The following is a 22,781-nucleotide window of genomic DNA, read 5'->3' on the forward strand; positions in this document are numbered from 1 at the left end:
AATAAACCTTTACCTGTTCCTTAGCAGCCTACGCATGCTGACGCAGCTACCTACTTGAAAATCAAGTGTGTGCCCAGTCTTGAATTGTACCTAAATCTTTTTGAATTGCATTGACTGTTTCTGTTTGAAAATCATAATTTGGTATCGTCAGAAAACTTGTCCAGTTTATTTATTATACCAAAATCTAGATCACTGATAAACATTAGGAAGAGTAGCGATCCCTGTGGTACTCCATTTATTACAGCATTTATTACAGTTTCGAAATCATATCATTTCTTATGAATGGGTAGTACATTAGCAATTCTCCAGTCCCTGGGTACTACCTCTGTCTTGAGCAGCTGATGGACGAGTGGTGTTAATGGCTTATGAATAATATCTAATTTCCTTGACTACTTATTAAGATTAATTAATTGACAATTAGTAAGATAACATTAGGCAATGGAGATATATTCATCTTGAGTGCTTCTAATATTCTTCTGCGCTCTTAAACACTTCTGTCTACATTTTAATTCATTCTTGGTGGTGCTTTTATTATAGTAATACAGAAAGGTTTTTTATTATTAATTTTAGCACTCTTTGCCATATTCCTTTTCATTTCTCACTTGTTCTAATATCTTTTTAAACTGTGCTTGCAATCCATTGTACTCATTTTGTTTAATTGGATGTTGTTCTTTTTTATCATGTTATTTATGAAGCACTTTCTTTTTCTAATTTTTCCTATTTGTTTTGTTGATCCATTTGAGATTCTATTTTCAACCCTTGATAACTACTGAGATACATTTGCTGTTTTCTGTGTATAATTTCAAAACTACTTCAAAATACACCAAAGGTTCTCTGCTGGTTCTCTCACCTCTGTTTGTCTCACTCAGTCTTATTTCTTTGAAAGGACAAGATCTAAGCATCCCCCCCTGTAGGCGGTCCTACAAATTGGCTAAGATGAAGAAGTATTTAATTAAATATTAATTGGATTGACATATCACTAGCAGTTGTTTTCTGTTTTATTGTCTATAATACAATATTATAATAAGGTATTGCCCTCGTAGAACTCTTCCCAAGAATCATTTTTGAAACTGCAAGGCAGTTTTTAAAATTAATCAGGATTTTCTTCCATTCCTCTTTGAAAACAACAATGGATTTTGCGTTTTCGACTGTGATAAAAAACCGCATGACTGCTTTGCAGAAATTTAATGTAGATTGCATCAAGTGTTGGTAGGTCTCTGTTATGTTTTAACTAATCTTGCCACCAGAGGGCGATATTGGAGAGCGTTTCAATCCACCCCCCTTCCTTTTTCCATCCGTTTCGAGATAACTGTATTTTTAATCCAGAGCCGCATCGCCATCCCAGCTCGTTTAATCGACGCTGGAATTCTGCCACCTATCCCTCCTGTTACCATGGCGCATCCATGAGAAGGGAGAGGTGGGACTCGGTTCTTCAAGCTCCATTTTACTTCAGCAGTTATGTCTCGTTTTCTCTGCTTTCTTTCGCCATGTCTGAGCTCCCTGCTTACCTGTTCTTGTCAGCGCTGTTGATTTTCTCCAAGGATGGGTTGATGGAGAGGGTGGAGGGTGCCAGGACCGCTGGTGGTCCTGCGGAGCTGGTGGACGACAATGTCAACTCCATCATCCAGGAGGCGTCCAGCAACGAGCAACGCCATCATCAGCACCAACATCAAGTGCAAATGGCATCAGTTTCGAAATCAGGTAGTCATGGTCTTTGTAATTTATGTTATTTCTTACAGCTGTTAATGTGGACTGAAATAATTGAATGGAATAAAATTGCGAAAATGGTTATGATAAAAAAAGTGTTGTGTATCCTGTTTAATGTCGCATTTCTGTTGCGGGTAATTGGCAGTATAGCACATTGAAGCGATTTGTTATGAAATATAACTACCATGCATAATATTTCAGCAAACGATTACCCTATACTATTTCAGGTTTTTGAAGGAGAGATAATTTCACGTCGCTTTATTTTCAAAGTGGTTTCCTCGGGTCTTACATCAGCGTTGTATATTTTAAGCTTGTTACATGTTTACATCTGAGGTAGCGTTTTGTGTCAACACTGCGTGAAGATCGGTGATTAAAGGGTTTCTACCTCATATCCTATTCTACAATGTCAGCAATAGGACACGCTGATACAATTTCTGATTCATCTACAACATTATCTAACGAGCTGTTTTGATATAATAATTATTAAGAGAACGCGAAAAATACAAATCATCTCATCTTGCCGTGTGATGTTATTTCAGATGTTATTATTTTTATATCAAATTACTTACAGCTAGTTTACCATGCTGAATTTCGGGAATGTATTGATTGTATATGTAATGTAGCTCAACACCTGACAGTAGCAGAAACGTGTACTATAGCACTTACTGGGTGCCTAATGGAAATAATCTAATTTTATTGATGGATTATTCCATCCAACTGTCCACTTACAAGTCCACCGCATTCTTCTTTAGTTATTTGGTGAATTAATATTATTTCTTAGGCTCCAGAGAGTGGTTATTTATATCCTATATAGTGTACTCCTGATGTCTGCAGACTACAGTATATTTATTCAGTCTGGCCCAGTCAGTCATGAAGAGAAAATGTTAGACTCTGAAAAAAAATGTGTTACTAATACTATCATGCAGAGAAAAAAAGGTACATTTCACATTAAGAGGAAGGTTATGTATGAAATAAAATAAAAAGTTAACATTCTACACTGGCTGTGCTTTGTCAGGATGATAGCTGTAACAGACCCTGTCCTCACGTAGGGCAGTCACAAGGGTCTGCACACACTAAATTCACAATTGTCCAGAGAAGTGAGGTCAGAGAGGCTTTAGTGCCTGCAAAAATCCCTCTTAGTATGGCTATCTGCAACAAATCAGAGTCCTTGTTACGGCCTCTAGTGGCAGAGCCGTTGCTACTGCAACTTGTCAGAACAGCTTTTGTAGAAAAATGTGGAACCTGTGTTTGAATGGCATAAAGTGTTTTTTTTTCTCTGTTTAACGTTACAAAAAGCCTCATGTTTTGAACTGGAGGTAGTATTTCTCAGAATAATGATCAATATTTGTCTGAAGTTTCTAGTAGCCGAATGGGGCCTAATATAAGTCTACATTCTATGTATGGTACTGTATTACATTTCCACATACAAGATTTCCCTTAGGAATCTTACATTGTGGGCTGAAAGAATGTGAGTGGTGAGTGGTTAGATTCAGTTTCTGGCTCTTCCTGGAACTTATGATTCCTTGCAATGCAAGAATGAATGTAAAAAGACAATATAAAATTTCTTACTTGAATAATTAAAAAAAAAGTATTGTGAATCTCCACCAATTCATTGCATTTGTTGCAGAAATGCCTGTCATTTTTTAAATGCATAAAAAATCAACTGACATTTTCCCTTTTTCCCTTGTAAAGGAATGAAAAATATCATTTCATTGGTTTAGGGCCTTGAGCGTTTCTTGGAAGTAAGATTCTTGAGGAAGATTAGTTTTAATGACCTTTGAACTATAGTGCTTTCACTGTTATGCAATGTATAACTTTGCAGCCATTGTGCATGTTTAAAAATAAAAAAAGGTGAAAGACCAACATTCTAGATTAATCAGGCTGTGTCTTGGTATTTATTGTCTTAGAAGCCAATCACATAATACAGCTTTTGCACTGTATACAGTATATATTGCCCCGTATAATGCTTAATATACTGTATATGTCCTCAGATGTGTTCCCAGGTAACTAATAAAACAATATAAACTATAGGACATTTCCATTTCAGTGAGTTTTGAATCACAGCAATCCTAAATATCACTGGCTATGGGATTAACTGTCATAAATTAAAGGTGACAGGATTAAGAAGGATTATCCATATTTTTAAAATATGCTGGGATTTCTTATGAATCAGTCAGTGAGGTTCTTCACCTGAATATCCTCAAGGGTTTTAATTTGCAAACGTGTCTCTTCTTATCACACGAGCACAAGGTTAGAAAAATTGCTTTTTGCCAAAGTCTTTTAATTTACACAATGTACTCTATAATTCATTTCCTCTAAGGATGTCATGAGCTAGCATCTTACTTCACATAATCTTTAAATTCTGTTTCAGCTTTCCGTGTTCCATGGTATTTCCTCATTTGCCTATTGTACATGTTCACATCGTAAAAAGGTAGAAAGAACATAAGATTTCCATAAAAGATCCACACAACAGGAAGCTACACTGTATTTGGTCCATTTGTTAGTGCTCATTTGTTGGTTAACAAAGCAAAGTGAAACGAAAAAATTTCGTCCATCCAGTATTTAATTAAGAAAGCACCCCTCAGCCACCTGGCAGGGAAACCTGTTCCAGATATTCTAGATTTGTATCTCTGATTCATTGCTAAATGTGGAACAGTCCCCTGGATTAACTTTATCCAGACCTTTAGGATCTTATATACTCGAAGCCTATACCCTTTGTTCAACCTCAAAGAGATTTACCTACTTTAACATGCCCATACTGTATATCCCAAGGAATAACCAGGAATCATTATTATTACTGTTTTTTTTGTTTCCAAGGCTAAAATATCTATTTGTGGTATAGTGACCAAAGCTGAACACTATATCCTAAGTGAGGCCTTACTAGTACCTTGCAAAGCTTTAGCATAACCTCTTTAATTCCATAAAATTGGTCACTATATCCCTATATATCCAAGGTGCTTTCCCACACTGTCTTGATGAGAACACAGAATAATCTACTTTAACATCATGTATAGCTGAGCATGGAACAAAGCTTGTAAGGTGTCGTTGTCGGGTATGGGGAAAGGAATGTCAAGCCCAAACCAAATGGCTATTATTTGCATATGGCAGCTATTGCATCCTCTATAGGTTCCTGCATTCAAGAATTGATCTTAATATACTTATTTTCAATTTGCCAAACCCTTTTTCCACTTAACATTTAACGTGATGCACATTACGTGATAGCACAGGCTTATTATAAAGGCTGGCACTTGGGAATTCAGTAATTATAACCCTGTAGCAACAGCCTACAGGATTTACCTTCACTGATGGAGAAACACAGTGAAGACAGAGATCAAGCTTCACGCTGAACTAAATGGGTATGCTGTGCAGACCTTTGAAGTCTGAAGTCTGAAGGTGCAGTTTGTTTTAGTCCTGTCATGGTTTGGTAGACAAGTGCAGTTGGCAGTGACAGAGAAGGAAACAGGTATGAAATTGAAGACATTTGTAATGATGTCTGGAAGTAGTACTAGTGTCATGCCAAGTGGTTAGTACAAGAAGTCAATGCTGATTGTGCATCTGCTACTGCTGTCTCCAGACCTAGTTTAGATGTATGAGTTTCACAGGCCTCTTTCCTCACCGGGGCTTGCTGAGAGAGCTTTACCATCATTTTGATTGCATTGAGTCTGGTACAGATTAAACTTTGTGCAAAATGTCCTCCAAATCACAAGATATATCTTTATGACTGAGTACAACCACATGTTTAGTTTCAAACTGTACTCCAGCCTTGTGCCCTATGCTTTCATGATGTACTGTATGGCTCTGGATTGCCACCATTCTCAGTAGGGGTGAGCTGTTTTATGATAATGGACAGATGGATGTTGTGCTGTTTAAAAAACAAGTGCACAAATTTACTATCATACTGTTTCGTTCCCATCATGTACTGTAGATGGGGATACTGTAGAATGCTCTCCTGTCTCACTGCCTGTTCAAATAGATAGATACTTCATTGATCCCGTGAGGGAAATTGCATTGCAACAGCATCTTAACATAGTCAACATAGCACAGTGTAACGAATGATACGATAATAATACAATACATACAATACAATCAGTACAGTCAGTGAGAAGTGCACTAAGAAGAGTTACTCACAGTCCAGAACATACAAAGAACAAACCAGAACAGTACACAAAAGTTGTATTGCACAATATAAATATAAATATAAATATAAATGTATTGCACAAGTCCCTGGAATATATTGCACACAAACGGTTGTAAACTTGAAAGCCAGATGTAGCAGTACAGATGTAGTTTACTGTTTAGCTTACATCTTCTTCCCCATGATGAATGATACCAGGCTGATGAGCTCTTAAGCACAGACATATCTGAACTGGATATATGTATGTGCCTGGTCTAATTGGGAAGCTGAGAAGTACAGGTTGCTGTACAGGAATACGGCAAGCTCAGCATCATGGTTCCTCAGACTCAATACACATCTGCACTATGCACTTTTTGCATGGTCTACCATGTTGTTTCTTTCTCACTACTACATATTTATTGTCCCACAACATATTTATTGTTCCTGTTGTTATTATTTATTATGTTTGTATTGTACTGTCTACATTGTGTGGTGTTGTCTGTTGTACTGTGAATGTCCCGAGAGATCAGTGTGATTAAGAATTCCAATGTACTCTACTCTGGACCACAATGTGCCACTCACCATTCTTCACTATTTAGAACAACTGAAGTGTAGGCAATACCAGGACTCTAAATCTGGAATATTCACTCTCTCACACTGAGTGAATGGATACCTCCAGCACAAAAACATTTTACTGGTTTTTATGTCAGTAGATTGTTTTTTTTGTATCAAATAAGCAGATCTGGCCAATTTCTGAAAGTTGTCATTAGGGTTTTAGTAGTTTCATTCATGCACCAGCACTCTTTGTGTCCAAAAAAGCCACCTGTTTTAAATGCTGTAATTATGGCCTCTTAATTTCCACTTGTTTCTGTGATCTCTTACTTCATTGATGATGTGCATATAACCATTTGGCACATTTTGTGATTTATTTTAAGATTTCAATTTACCTGCTTCAAATCTCTTTGTAATCTCTGATGTTTGTATTTTATTAGTATAGGGTACAAAACATGATTTGGTGAAAGTGCAGATATATTTCTTATAGTTCTGCCAGCACAGTTTTTCAAGATTTGACCTTTTTTGACCTGGTTTATAAACTGAAACATGTCTCAAAGAATTATGACAGCTCAATAACCCTTTACAAACAAGGATCACCTTATTAACATGTTCCAAGCAACCACAATTGCAGAAAGTGTAATTATGTTTCTGCTGTACTGCTGGCAATGATTTATTTAACATTTCAGTCAGTGAAAGTGCTTATCCCTGTACTTTTCACCACTCACATTTTCTAGGTCATTGGGTATCATAGGAAGATGACAATGATGACAAAATGAAAAGCATGTTTAGTTTCAGAATCACATTGTTAAATATAGACACAATTAATTGATTTTAGTGTTCATAGCACTTTTTTCAAAATTACCAGGTGATCATGTTTTCAAAATGTGCCCCTTAACCATTAATTAAATTTACATTTTAAAATGTTTTCATGGTCATACTGCTGTGCAAACTGCAATAATAAATAAAAATGACCAAAGTAGCATATTACCAATCAGAATGAAGGTGTTTTGTGTTTACTGCATGTTGTTTGTAAAAGAATAATACACCAGCCACAGTGCCTTTAATAAGAGAAGAACTTAATTTTAAATCTCATCTCCAATCTGTTGACAAATAATTGCTATATTTCTGGTCCATTTGGAGTGCATGTAGGGATGTAAGGATGTATGGATTTATCAGCAGTTTTTTCACTATGCTGCATGTGACTAATCTGCTTGCTGTGTGCAGGACTGTAAAAACCCAGATCACATTGTGCCCATCTGGACATGTGGTGTTCAAGAGCTGACTGGTTCTGTAATGCATAACCTTTTGTTCCTATCTTTCTAAGTCTCATTTTACTGTCTTATGCCAAGAAAGGTTTCTGTACAGATCTAATTTGTAAACATGCTTCCTACCAATGCAGGGAGTCCTGCTGAGACGATAGTGTCTGGTTTAACTTTCTAGGTCACTGCATTTTCATTATTGTGATCAGTACTTATACAGGGGGGTGGGGGAGGGGGGGGATTTTCTTTGTAGAATAACCTTGCATATTGTAAGCAGTGGCAACACAAATCATTTTCTAAGCTTTCTCGACTGTCTTCTCAAAGAAGCCTCCTAAAATAAGGAGTAGTGAAACCGGTTAGCTCAGAATTCTGCAGGTTAGTCTTCACATTTTTCTGTTGTTGCTGATTTTCCATTTTGATTGATGCTGAGATCTTGCAGTGGGACAGGCTGCATATCCATAAACTGCTGGGCTTGCAAATACAGCAGGAAAAGTAATCCATATCTCGCCTTCAATTCTGCTACGCTACACAGTGGTGCACAAAGAATCTGATTAGGAATCAAGTTCAGCTAAATTAACAGTTACTGCACCCAATGGAGGCTCAAGAGCAGTTATCTTGCATTACTTCATAAGTATGAAACACTAGTGGGATCCAGTTCTACATCAGGTTTTACCCAATGGCAGATTTAGAGCTCAACTGACAGTCACTCCCTTCTCATATTTGAGTTATAATATACCGTTTCTTTAACTGAGCTGATGCCATGCCATTAAGACATTATATGTACATTATACATGTATGTGCAATAAAACATTGGAGAGAGATATTGTAGTTTCTTGCAGAAAAAAATAAATAGTCCCTATTGAAATGTTGACTTGAAACACTGTCACATTTAGACATCTGAGCATGGTATTAAAAATCTGCTGCCAAATGCTGAATTGCCCTGTGACTGATACAATTTTCTTAACAAGAGGCTTACTGTAATTTCCTATTACTCAACATCACTACAGATTTCTTAGTCATTCTGTCAGGACAACGTTTCCTGGAGTGTTTAATTTCAGTTATGCCACAGCAGTAAAAATATCACACTTTTAATGTGTCCCTATTCAGAGTGAGTTGGATTCAGCATCATGAATCATGAATACATTAATTAAAAAAAAACACCACATTGCATAACGTTACATTCTTAATACGATGAGAATTTATAAACCTGTGAAATTGCTTGAATTAGGTTTCATGGTAGCTTTATATTATTTTAGAATTAATGTCCACTGCAAATAAAAGATCAACACCTTTGTCATTTATTGTTTAAAAAAGGTGTAGGTGTAGTTAATAAGTTAAGTTATAGGTCTATCATCCTGATTAAATAACAGGCAACATATGCTGCCATCTGCTAGTGACTATTTGGCTTTTATTCAAAGACCAGGATTTTGACTATAGTTGAAGCGTCTTACCCTAAGCCTGTTTCTGTGTTATAGAAGTTTAAAACTAGTTTAAAATAACAGTTTAAAATATCATCTCACTAGAAGGCTAGAAAACCCATTATATATTTACACATTTAGACTACCAATGCATGTCCTTTGGTTGATAAACTTCCAGATGGCCAGCATCCATTATTTCCAGCAATGATATCCAATCTTTTCTTTCCTGTGCTTTATCTCAATTACTATATATTTTGATAGTACATGTAGTTGCATATGTAAACACATACTGTATCTGCTAAAAAAGAGAAACGTTCACTTTTGTGAATAACAAACACAAGATTGTGTAATGCAACTTTGATTGATTATAAATTCTATAATATATATCTAAAATATAAATACATATAGTTTATTCTAATAAAAAACTTCTGTTTTAATTATTTTTTTGCTTAAAACTCACACTTTCATATCTTAGTACAATCTTTTCAAACACTTAGATGGTCACATTTCATTCTTTACATTTGTTTCAAGAAATAACATAGCAAATTTGTAAGAAAACAAGGATAAGAACCTGTTTTCCTGTGGCAAGTTCTGGTCATACTCAGATCACAAAATAATGAATCTGCAGCCCAGAATACTGACAAACCCAATTCATAACCAACATTAGGGAACAGAACACAACACAAGATACACCTGTTATTAAAGGGGCTTACTGTATATAGTTTATTACTAATATTTAGACACATATCGAATCATAACATTAGATCAGCCCCTGTTTTATTGTAAATACAGATTTCTTCCTTCATGTAAATTTCTATTGATAAAATATAACTCTAAAATGTATCAGGCAGAAGGGATTTTTTAAAATGTTGTGTCTGTTTCTTTGCTGAGGTTTTCTATTCACGGGTTGTAGTGTTTTCATGTCTGACTGCAATTTTGTAGATAAGGTCAGAGGCTAGGCTTCTTAAGGGGAGTTTTCCTCTGCGGTTATGGAAATTTCTGCTGTGCTGCTTTGTTCTCGCGAGTCTTTCAGATGCAACGCTGCAAAATATATGTAGCTACTGTTACCTTTCATACTGTGGGCTCTCAAACCACAAAAGATTCAAAGAATCCTTGGATGCATGGATGGCTAAAAAGACAGTATAACTTAAAAAAAGTTTCCTTCAGTTTTAACAGGATTTGTCTAGATTTGTTTCAGCATGAGCATGAGGCGTCTAGGGAATGTCTTCATTTTTCTGCCAACGCAGCACATACAGCAGGAAGCAGCCATTTATTTCCATCCTTATTAACCATGGAAAAACAAACAAAACCACTTGTCAACTTGGCTGTTCTTTTGCATATCTTGTCATCTCTAGAGATTTTTATAGTTATTTTTTCTTGAAACACATTTTTCCCTAGCACCATCAAAATGCAAATTAACAAACTGATGGTGCTCTACATAATTCAACACCTAGTGTGCTTATTAAATGACCTTACAAAGTCCTGTACCATACGTGATAGTATGGGTATCCGACATTGTAAATTAAATTACTGAATTTAGATATGTTGGTTACTTATTTGAAAACTTTTTTGAAAAAGCGTTACATTAAGGTATTGTATTTACTATAATTAGGGACACAGAACAGTTTAAAAGACTACAAGTTTAAGTTTTGGAAGCAACAAATGAACATTCCTGAATATACATCCCTCATCTGGTATTGCTTCCAAAATGGAAGAACTTTGGTAGCTTATCCTCTTTCAAATATTAATTAATAGGTTGTCCCAAGTTAAATAACAGGTCCGTACTGTACGTACTGTTTGTTTAGGAAAGCTGCAGAGGTGAATTAAGTATGATGTGTAGCATTTCAAAGACTTGACTGTTTTGTGTGTACCATAGAGACAATATAAATGATGAGTCAGCTAAAAATAGTTGTTTTTAAATAAATAAAAAACATAAAAATTCAAATGTCTCCCCCAGGACAGTGACAGTGGAGATTTTGTTAATATTATAGATACATAACTTTTTACAGCAACTATTCTAAACAGGAATTTATATCTCAGTCACACAATGGTTATGGTCATGTTTCCTGAAGACAGATACTTTCTCTCTCTTCAGCTAAACTACTTTTAGCTAACAGGTCCTGAAAATTGCAATTCCACAACTGAACAGAAGCACCACTCTTGCTGTTCTCTTTAATCAAAAACCTGGCCAAGGGAATTTGATAGTTAGGAATCCTATTTAATGAGGCCAAATTCTTGTATATATCTTTCTCCCCTTCAAGATGCATTATCATGCAGCCAGTCTGATAATGCTCAAGTAGTTAGCAGTGAACTGTGGAGGGAATTTGCCCAATCTGTTAACCCACACATAGTGATAAAGAAAGACTGCAAAACGAGAGGAAGTCATTCAGTATAGAATTTGCCTACAGGATATCTGCATGACAGATAAGCTGGAAAAAGGAAACTCTTTTATTGTCATTCATAAGAATATATGAAAGTTAAGAAATTAGAATTTGCTTGGACTTCCACTCATATTGCGTTATCCATAGCAACAGCAGACTTTTTATTTTATTTCCTTTCATGTTAAAATTGCTTGCACTACTACATTTTATGCTTAAAAAGATCTGTGTATATTGTTTCTCATTGTAGTCTAGGACAATACTCCAACTGTTATTCCGACAGTATAAAACGTAACAGAACGGTTCTGAAAAAAAAAGTGAAAGCCTGTTTTACCAGTGCAGATTGTTCTTTTGGTTTTTGTCAACCTGTGTTGTTAAAATGACATTGCTTCTAAGTTCCCTTTGTGTTGTGCAGAAAGGCAGATCTGTTCACTTTAGTTATGTGGAAACAGAACAGCCATGTGAGGCATCAGAGTTTCTTTTACAGGCTGCAGGTGAAGGTTTGTATTTAGGTGGACTTAGTTTTACCATACATGAATGGTAAGGCCGTCTGTACACAGATCTCAACGAAGAGTCCAATAAGATACTGCTAAGGCAAACGGGAGTCCTTTCGTTAAGTAATTGAGGAGTAAATCCATTTGATCTGGAGCACTGAAAAGAATGAAGGTTCTCGACAGCTAAAATGCTTTCTTAACAGTCTAATTATGTTCTTTGCAACCCCTTCTTTTGAAGAGTCTCAACAGAATATTTTGTGTAGACAAAATCTTCCGGATGAACTATACCATTTTGTTTGGGTGAATATTATAGGAAGTAAAGAGAGTTGTGAGCCGCAGTTATGCCATACTTAATTATTTCACCCTAGCACTTGATTTCCTCCCTTTGCTTTGCTTAATGTCATAGGACCAAGGTGCGGGATAGTTTATCTACATTCTTACCTATCCTTCCCATTGACATTACATATCAATACATACAATATATTCATCACCCAGGTAAGTAGGGCTCCTGTGTGTATAGGTTTTCTGTGTGTGTATAAGGAAGCTCCAGTGTAAGTGCAGTTTTCTGAAAAGGAGCATCATTGAGCTTTCTGCCTCTTTGTGAATTTCTAGCACAATAAGAAACACATTTCTGCAGATGTATTTTTCATTGAACCCTCACTGTGGTTAGGCTATAAAGTTGACATGGAGTGGTTACATGACATGAAAGCAATTGCATTTTACTCAACACATGCCTCTTAAAGAATGTACTAAAATATGAATTGTGGCTTCTTTACAGTGTCCAGTTTTATGCTGAAAGTGCAAGTCAATGACATTGTGAGTCGGCAGTACCTAAGTCAAGCAGGCGTTGAGGTGTTTGTAAACCATACACGAACCAACTCTGCAATCACAGAGGAGAATGGAGTGGTGCTGCTCAAAGTTCCTTACAAGCTGGGTCAGACTCTAACTATTGTGGCTAGCATGGATGGCTATATTCTAACACCGCTGCCTTGGAAAACTACAAAAATGCCAGGTGAGCACCCTCTGAAATGACACAACACGTTTGTTCTTTTATTATGCTTCAACATTATTGAAAGAAGAACCTGGTATAAATCATAAAGAAAACCTGCTGAAATATTCAATACTCTGCTTTGAGAATGACTGCTCAGACAGATTGTTCTCAATGTTTGAGAGACATGCCAACAGTGCTTTCTAAGCAGTCTGTTTTAGTTGTAAGTACTGCCAGTTCCTTTGGCTTCTCACAGGTAAGCACTTAGAATTGTACTAAGGAAGGAAATCAAGCTGTAGATCTGTTTATAAAAATAATTTAACACAGACAAAAACTATCTTTTGCTTCACCATGTCTATGTCTTTGTCCATGAAGTAGGTTACAGCTCATCAAACTGCAAGTGTTAACAGGCACAGTGTTGCTGGTCTTTCTGCCTGCTTGAAATAATTGACTCATGCAATAGCTCAGTGGTGTATTTTTTCCTTTTTGTGTAATCAGGTGTACTCTGGCTTTGAAAGTTCACCATATTTTGAGTGTTCTTGGAGCTTGCCCAGATGTCATGCTGTTAAGAAATCGTGTGTTTATTAGAGTAGTTCAGCTGCATGAAATCGCTTTGTCTTAAAAACACCAGTACTGTTGATAGGGGAATATTGGAAAGTAGTATCTGGCTGTGCAGGGTTTACTACAGAGTGCCAGCACACTCCTTAGCTTGTGTTTCTTGTAGCTGGTGCTGTGTAGAGGAATACTACAAGACTGCCATCTAGGCTTCAGCTAGTGTTATTACACACCTATTTTTTATCATCTAATCATGCTCTGAGTTGTATTGTGAGATAATGTCACTGTATGTGCAGTGGATTTAAGTTTTTTTGGAGTTTGAACGGATTCCATTAAGTGCAACAATTATATGCAAATGAAAACAGTGCAATGATGTGTTACGTAAAACTAACAGAATTTCCCAGTATCCTGAGGACAAGTTTTTGTGCTTTTGAGTTATGTACTAATAGCAATTCATGTTGTTTCCAGTATTCTCCTCTGTGACACTGTCGCTGTTCCCACAAAGCCAAGGTAACATCTGGCTCTTTGAAGATTCTGTGCTGATTACTGGAAAACTGTCTGGTAGGTAAACATTGTACTTTTTGTTCTAAAAATCAGCACTCCATTTTCCAGACCACATTTCCTTTGCTAAATAATTGTAGTTTAATATTATTATTAATATATCATGTGTTACATAAACAGGTACACTGTCATTCTTTACCAGTGATACCTACAGATGCATAAATGAATCCTAAATAAAAAATCTGAAATATTATTCTAAAAGTTAACAAGTTAACTTGCTTATATAGGAAACTACCAACATTTTGGGTGCTTGTTTTTTTTCTCTGTTTGTAGATACTATGTCGCAGCCTAATGTTCAGTTTCCAAAAAATGTACTAAAACTGCCAGGAAACAGCAACATCTCTACTGTGACCGCATATCTGACAGTGCCTCAACTGCCATCCGAAAAGGACTGCTTTCTGTACACTGTAGGGATCCTCATCAACAAATCTGGTGGGCGAAGGTCTTTTCTGCACATGAGAGAGAAAAAATGGCATTGAAAAACCCATATAATATTCATGTTTTAACCTGAATGGCAACAATGCATTTTTCTTTTATATTTGATAGAAATAGCATACAGTACATTATAATATAATATGGGGTGGCATGGTGAAGCAGTGGTTGGCATTGCTGCCGGACCTGGGGTGGTATTTGCGTGAAGTTTGCATGTTCTCGCTGTGTTTGCGTGGGTTTTCACCAAAGACAAACTGATAGGTGAATTGGATTCTGGGAAAATTGGCACTGGTGTGAATGTGTGTGTGCCTATGTCTGTGCGTACCCTGTGACCCTACATATCCTGCATTGTGCCTGTTGCTTGCCATGATAGACTCTGGCTTCCCAGAGACCCTGAATAAGATGAAGCAGTCAGGAAATAGATGGACGCATCATATGACATAAAAATCTTTTAAATATCGCTGCAAGTTTTTTTTTTATTTTTTTATTTTTAATTTTTTTAATTGATTCATTTCAGGGTACAAGAACATCGAGCTGAACCCCTTGGCTGCAATTAGTATCCAGCTTTTCTCCACTGGGAAAGAAATACAGGTCACTGGTCCCATCCAGATAACACTGCCTTTACCAGACAGCAACCGCATGAGGCCTTTAGATGCTGTACCTGCGTGGGCATTTGACATGAAAACTGGTAGGTGCCTAATTTACCTGCCAAAATATATGTTACATATATTTATATGTATATATATATACATATATACATTACAATATATGTCTTTGTCTTTTAGGTAAAACACCCGTACATGTAAGAAAAAGTTCATTGACTTGTGGGTGAATAAATAAAAGGCTCCATTGATATCAACAGCAGGAAGTTTCCATGCTGTTCTGGCTGGGAGACTTGTATGAGCTGTACAGTTATATTGCTACAGCTGTAATTACAATAAAACAATGACAGTATTGGGGATTACCTTCCCAAACGGAATTGTTATCATAATATTAAATATTATCTTAGTGATGTAACTGATATTTTATTTTGCCCTAGTTAGAATGAAAAAATACAAAAATTGTAATTGTACTAAAATTGTAATTTACCGCATGAAGGTGAATTATTACTTAATACGACTTTGTAACTGTTTATTTAATATGTCGGTATATAATAAAAAGTTAACAAAAAATGAAATGCATCACTGATATTGTTATAATTATCAGGAAAATATCATTAACATTAATATTTATTAACAATGACAATAACACACTAAACCACACACAACATAAACATACAACATACAAGGTACTCTATTAACAAACAAGACGTCTTGAAGGCCTACACTACTCTCTGACCAACCAAAAAAAACAACTACTGCTATCAAGAATTCTATATAACAGCTAACAGGCCAACAAGGGAGATGAATTTACCTTCTAAACTAAAAGAGAATATAACTTATACTAAAATCCCTATATAAATCCAGACGCTACAAAATGAATAGGAAACCTAGCATCATATTTACATTAATAAACATGAGAGGCCATTTTCAACTTATGGAATCTCTATACAGGAAATCAGAGTTTCCTAAAAACAATTGAATGGCAAGGTCTCTTAACAAGGTTCAAATGCTTGACTTGACTTTGTGCCTTCACTGTCTCTTGTCCTCTTTCCTGTCCTCTCTCTCTGCTCCTTCTGTTCTCAATCTTGTCCTTTCTGTGGCTGCTTGCCTGTTTTTATCCTCTGTTCCTCAACTGTTGATGAATTTTAATCGTTTACCCAGAATTTAATTACCCAAGGTAAACCAGAGTATTCCTTTGATAAGTATATCTCAGACCCTCTTCTGCTCAGCAATCACCCAATTTTATTTCTTGCTTTGGAGCACCTGAGAGCTACAAATGTTGACACTAGCTAGATGTTTGACTTTTGCCCCTAGATTCCTGAGATACCTTAACGGCCACTTCCAATATCCTTGACAATATGAATAAAGCAATATGAGAAGCAGTGCTGTTTTGCAGTCCCCAGATGCCAGTGGTGCTTCCAAAAGAAAATGTATTTGAGGATTCCAAATCTTTAGTATTTTTTCATGCATCCATCTATCCTTGATAGTCTATGCATTTGTAAAAAAGAAAAAAAAACATTTTACCTGATGTGTGGTCCTTCTTCTTTCTTTACGCCAGCCATAGTCATTCCCTTTTCCTTCTCAGGTGCCTGGGTTAACAGAGGTTTGGGCCTTGTAAAAAAAGAAGACAATCGCCTTGTCTGGACGTATGTGGCTCCTCACCTAGGCTACTGGATAGCTGCACCTTTACCTGCAGCAAGAGGTGTGAATACAGCTGTTCTCCAATAGATAATGTCAAGTCTGTATTATTCACCTAATTTAAATCATGGTTTAAAAATGTTTTCTTTTCCTTTCATGCAAAAGCGTTGAAATTCACCAATAACCAGATTTCTGTTTGTGCAAATCTAGGTTTTATTGGACATGCAACTACTATGGACTTCATCTCATATCATACTTACCTGCTCATGGCCATTCTGGGAGGAACCCTAGTTATTGTTTTTGGATTTTTAACTGTGCTGTTGTGTTACTGTAGGTAAGAGATTGTTTTGCTACATTAAAAACTAATACCCTTTTCAACATTTATTGTTCATTTGAGCATGCATTCTAGAGTTCTGTCTTACAGACATAAAGATTTTGAGCAAAATGTCTGTGACAAATAACTAGGTTTTAAAGACATTTTGTCAAGCTTTTGCATTTTTTTTAAGAAAGTGTGTAAACAATAGAAATAATTAAATGAAAATTAAGAACTGTGCATTTCAAAATTGAATTGTTTTGGCTGTGTGGGGCTATTTAATTACTGGTCTAAACAGAATGTTGTAAGTTTCATAAAATCTGATATGCTGATAAATGTTTCTGTTTTTTTCAGAGGCAGTAGTTATGAGCCCCCGAAGAAGAAAAGGAACATCACTAAAATGGAGGTTTTAAAAAAGGACCAGACCACTTCCACTAACAATGGAAACCGTGATGTTTACTTTAAGGCATCTGGCCGACAAGATGACAAGTCGCATTCTCTGACACCCAGGACTGGCTCTCAAAGAGAAGACTCTGCTGCCTCCAAGCAAAAGGGGAGCTTTAACATCTATGTTGAGGATGTTGGGCTTCCATCTGGCAAGCAATTCGAAAATGTAGGAAATTCAGGCTCAGAATCTAGCAGACATCCACAGCAACCCATCTATGTTAACAGCCCTGAGGCTGTGAGGTCTAAAGAGATGGCAGAACACAAGAGAGTACACCTTGCTTTAAGCGAAAACATGTTTTTCCCAGAAAGATTGGTCCACATTTATAACCAGCCAGTGACTATTCTGCAGGCCCCGGAGCTTTTTCACACACCAGAACACTTAGCAGCTTGTAAGTCTGCCACTTTGCCCAGAAAGGGTCAGGTAGTTTATGACACAATGATGGAACCAATGAGTAAAGATAGCTACACACAAACATTGCCCAAAATGCCCCTGCTCTCTCATCTACAACAGGAGCCCAGTGAGGAACAGCAGGTCCTTGAAGGTCCTCAGAGTTCAGCGTCTAACCCAGGGACCTGGGGGAGATACAGTAGCCTGCTGGAATCGGTTTCAGTTCCAGGGACACTGAATGAAGCTGTGGGGATGGGCCCATTCTGCAGTGAACTCCAAGGGATTTCAGAGCAAACACTGCTGGAGCTGTCAAAGGGCAAACCCTCCCCACATCCTAGGGCATGGTTTGTTTCTCTGGAAGGCAAACCTGTAGCCCAGGTGCGCCACTCCTTCATTGACCTCCAGAAGAAGAGAAAACCTGCTGATAGCAACGACACTAGCCTGGACTCCGGAGTGGACATGAACGAGCATCAATCCAATAAAAAATTTGAAAGGGAGAAGACCTTTATCAAGAGCATGCCTCACAGCAAAATCCTGTACACAGAAGACCTGGACCTCAGCAGCAGTGAGAGTGGGACCACAGCTGCCTGCACTCCTGAGGATCCAGCTCTGAGGAACATTCTTGACAGTGGGAGTGGGACAATTGGCGAGTCCCAGGCAGAGAAAGAACAGACTGAGGTGCCAAGCGTTCAGGATGAGAGCGAGACACGCTCCACACCACCCCCACGACGTCTAAGGAAAGTCAGGGACAAGGGGAAATCAGACAGCAAAAAGAGCACTTGGCAGATAAGAGAGGAAAGGCCACTGATGTCTTTAAATTAGTACCAAATCTTCTGAGGATACCACAAACAAATGGCAAAGGCACATTAAGGTTTAGGGCACAGTTTATCATCTGTTTCAGTTGTTAATGTCCAAGAAAGTGTGACTAAAGGCAATGTTCCAATTCTATCTAGGATTTTAAGCCTACATGTTTACAGTGCTTCAGTGGGTCTGATTCAACAGTTTTGAGCTGTAGAGCATATTTCTGGAAAAGGAGGTGTGATACAGGTGTGATACTAGTCCTAGTTTGTAAATGTGCTGATCGTCCTAGAGGTTATTCTTTTCCGCCCACACCAGATAGACTGAAATCATTGGCCAGGAGTGTAAACACATCATTATGACACACTGATGAATAACTACTCCCAGGCTATTTTATTGCCTGATTTCATTAAAATGAACAAGCTTCTTGTGGGGCTTTACAAATACAGCAAAAAATAATGCAGTGATCTAAATGGAGATTAAATACATTTCAAATAGGTTTCTACAGAAAATGTTAACTGATCCATAACTTGTCTGAATCAATACATTGAAGCGGTTTTATCTAAAAAACCCACATCTTGATATATTAGGCTTTTTTACATTAAACTTATGTGACATTGTAAAATGACAAAGTCCTACTAATTGTAAATTTGATTGTACATTTTACCTGTACAGATATGAGTGATCTTCATTTGTTGTTGCTACCTTGTAATTCGAAAAAGCACACTTGAAAAACACAAATCTTCTTATCTTGCTTTTGGCAATCAGTTATATAAGAGTACAAACAAACTGTTATGTCTGGTACGGATTGAAAATATGTCTTAGAAGTTCACCTTTTTAAAAAAGTGTACTGCACTTCAAAGAGGGAGAAATTATGGTAAAAATTGAGTAGTCCTATTCAGATTGAGTTTTATTTCAAGAAGGAAGAGGCTTTCAAAAGCTGTTGTAAAATATCCCTTTAGAGATTTGCCATGTCACATGTCATGAAAACTCTAAAGCAATTTCTTACACATTTCTAAAGCACATAAGGCAACAAAAAATGTTGCTCTTTACAACTACAGGTTTCTCAATTAGCTTATATTAAGAAAATCATGCAAGCACAAGTGATAAGTAGCACATTTCGGTGTCTGTTGTCATGATACACAGTTTGAGATCTACAGCATTTATGGATTTGAAAATGTTATTGTAATTGAATTTTTGTTTCCAAACCTTCCTTTGGTGATTCCAAATTTGTGAATCCAACAAGCAGTTCATGAAATAAATAATAATGGACAAGAGAAAACAAAACAACTCAATTATGAATGAGACATTTTCTTTCTTATTTTTATTTTGTACCTTATTGTGTCAACATTGCTTTATGGTGGGTGGATTTTTTAAACAAAATTACTAGTTATGTTCTGAGGTCCTCTCTGTATCACTAAAATACCAAACCTGTTCTCTTTAAGCTCTGGACACAGGGCCCATGTCTTTGTTTTCCTTTGTTTCTCAAGAAAAGTGTTTAATATACATTAAAATGACTTTCAGACTTTCACACAATGGGTAAATGATAGATTTGTGCACCTCTTCAGGGTATTTTCTCAACTAAAACAGGTATTACAGCAGCCATTATTAAGCATTTTTAGTAAAAAGGGAAAAACGCTTGCAGTTCTGTGATCAATGTGTATTAAATCCCTTGCCAGAAACAGGTTTAGAAACTGAAAACTGATTTACTGTAGGTTGTGTAAATCTAAACTAAGCACTTAAATGATTAAATCAAATGCCATTAATAGTGGATTTCTGTGTATGTCTTAATATGTTTCCAATGCTGGCAGTGTATTCAGTATATACAGTATAAGCAATTTAAAAAACATTATGCTTCTCCGTGCTGTCATTTCTTTTGTGTCACTGTGCTTTAACTAAATCTTGTCAGCCACCACACTTTGTGATACCGAGATGCACCAATGGTCACTGTTCCCCAAGGATTAGTAACTCATTTAACAATGTCCTTTTACTGTCTGGTTTTGTAAAATAATACTACAGTTGAATAGAAAGAAAAAGAAATGGAGGTATAATACAGTCATTTTACCCAAAGTTTTAAAATTACACATACTGTACATATATATAATTGTATTACATATAATTGTCACACCAAATTTGTTACTTTTTAGGAAAGTGAGTCCACTACAAATACATACTATAAAATCATGGAACATGTAAAAAAATATATAAAAGAACCAAATTATAATATGCACTATATAAGTAAACTTATTTTCTAGCAAATGGAGTTTACTAAGCAAAATATTTTCACTGTTTTGAAAATTTACCTTCACATAATTTGGAAGATTTTGTTCACTTTATGCGGACCTAGCTATTACCCAAATGCTGTTAATTGTTGAGATTGTTTAGATGTTTTTTTTCTTCTTGATTTAAATTGGACTTTTACTTTCTATCTTTACCCTACACTTATTCAAATTGTAATATATTTGTGATGTTTGTGGGATTAATGTCCACTCTGTTCCACTTTGGAATAATCTACAAAATGAATTATTTTCCAAATAGTTAAGATAAAAAATGGATCAAACTCTATTGTAAAAAATATGGTTCAAATACAGCCTTTGTACTACTTAGGTATTACTTGTCATATTTCCACTTAGTAAAAAGGAGAAACGGGTTCAAAGACAAATGGGTAAAAGCATATATCTCAAAATGATCTCAAATGCTGTACCAATTAACTGCAGCATAACCCTTCTGAACATTCTTTTAAACAGAGGGTTTTAAAAATTGATATTTTTTCAAATCTTTTTGCCAATTACATTTTAGAATGTTGTTCATGTGTTTCGCACAAGCATAGTCTGTTATGCGTTATTAGTCAGTTTAGCAATTTAAAAGGGAGATTCAGAAAATGTATAGTCTTTGAAAATAAAGAACCACCTATGAATCAAATCTGTCTTAATCTGAGAAGTCCTTTTGTACATTCTAGGAATTATTAATTATATATTTAAAATTAAGCATCTTAAGGGGGAAACTAGCATATTTATGTATTTAAACAGCTACATTTGTCTCTAACGAATTTCCACAAAGTGAAAAATGTTGTATTTGAGGGTGCATGAATGCATGTCTATCATGTGTATTCACCAGAGTTTCATGAGAAGGAAGTTTTTCTTTATGTTCAGTGTTTTTTACCAAAAATCTCATGGTCTGCCTTTTTGTGTATTGTTTGAAACTGTACTATAAATAAAATTTCTTGCCAAAATTTGGTAATTTATCTTTTTATTTTAGTGGCTGTAACCTAAAGTACAAGGAGAAGTTGTTGAAGTGCCACTGCTATAGGTTATAAATGACAGAGGAGCATACTTGGCTTATTTTGCATTTAGATTTAAAAGACACAACATTTATGTTGTGCCGCATAAATGTATTTTGCATATTACTTATCAATGACCAGTTTTTCATTTTTCTGCAGTAAATTAGAACCCCCAAGTCCCGATGCTTTGCTGGATTACTTCACTAAAGTATAATTTTAATACAAGTGTGCCCCATTATGAAGAATAAAAACTAATTTCTGAAGATGTAGGTAATACAAACATGTGCAAGCGACGAAGAGGGAAATACTTGAAGGTTTAGGTATTTTCCAAGTGCTTCAGTCACTTGTGCCTCCACTGAGAGTTTCAAAAAAGAGGTAATTACTATAATATATTACTGGTATACATGTATGTGTATTTCACTCCTTAAGCAATTGTTAAAGTTAAATGATAATTAAGATTCTCTTCCTTTTTGACAGGCTTGTATGATATAATCTGGTTGCTGCTGTTTGAATCCAATCTTTTTGTAAATGACTTTGAAAATATCAATATAACATTTTGATCATACTTAACGTTTTACAGCTCATACAGAGGTGCACCTTGGACTTGAACCTGGACTAACCTTAATTGATGGGTCTTAAATCAAGACCTTTTTAGATAGTGAAACCACCAGCTAACTTGCACTGATAAACCTGTAAACCTTGTGCTTGAATACGTCACTAATATCTCTCTATATTTATATAGCATTTATCCCTGTGACACCTAACTCCTTACATGTAGGTTAATACATGAAGCGTATAGTAACACCATAAAGAACCATTTTGTAGATATTTTGGTGTATTTTTTCTTGTAATTG

At 36.1% G+C, this 22,781-nt stretch overlaps 1 protein-coding gene across 1 annotated transcript; it reads left to right on the forward strand.

The window, feature by feature from the left end:
• Positions 1 to 1,319: 1,319 nt before the first annotated feature.
• fam171b (family with sequence similarity 171 member B) lies at positions 1,320 to 21,879 on the forward strand. The gene is made up of 8 exons (XM_088930645.1): positions 1,320 to 1,701; positions 12,704 to 12,937; positions 13,937 to 14,029; positions 14,303 to 14,461; positions 14,979 to 15,149; positions 16,649 to 16,765; positions 16,912 to 17,035; positions 17,369 to 21,879. Exons 1-8 carry the CDS (start codon positions 1,404 to 1,406, stop codon positions 18,669 to 18,671), a joined length of 2,499 nt encoding a protein of 832 aa, XP_088786771.1. The 5' UTR covers positions 1,320 to 1,403; the 3' UTR covers positions 18,672 to 21,879.
• The last annotated feature ends 902 nt before the right edge of the window (positions 21,880 to 22,781 follow it).

This window comes from Atractosteus spatula, chromosome 13, assembly GCF_055471065.1.
Source record: "Atractosteus spatula isolate fAtrSpa1 chromosome 13, fAtrSpa1.hap1, whole genome shotgun sequence".
Lineage (NCBI taxonomy): Eukaryota > Metazoa > Chordata > Actinopteri > Semionotiformes > Lepisosteidae > Atractosteus > Atractosteus spatula.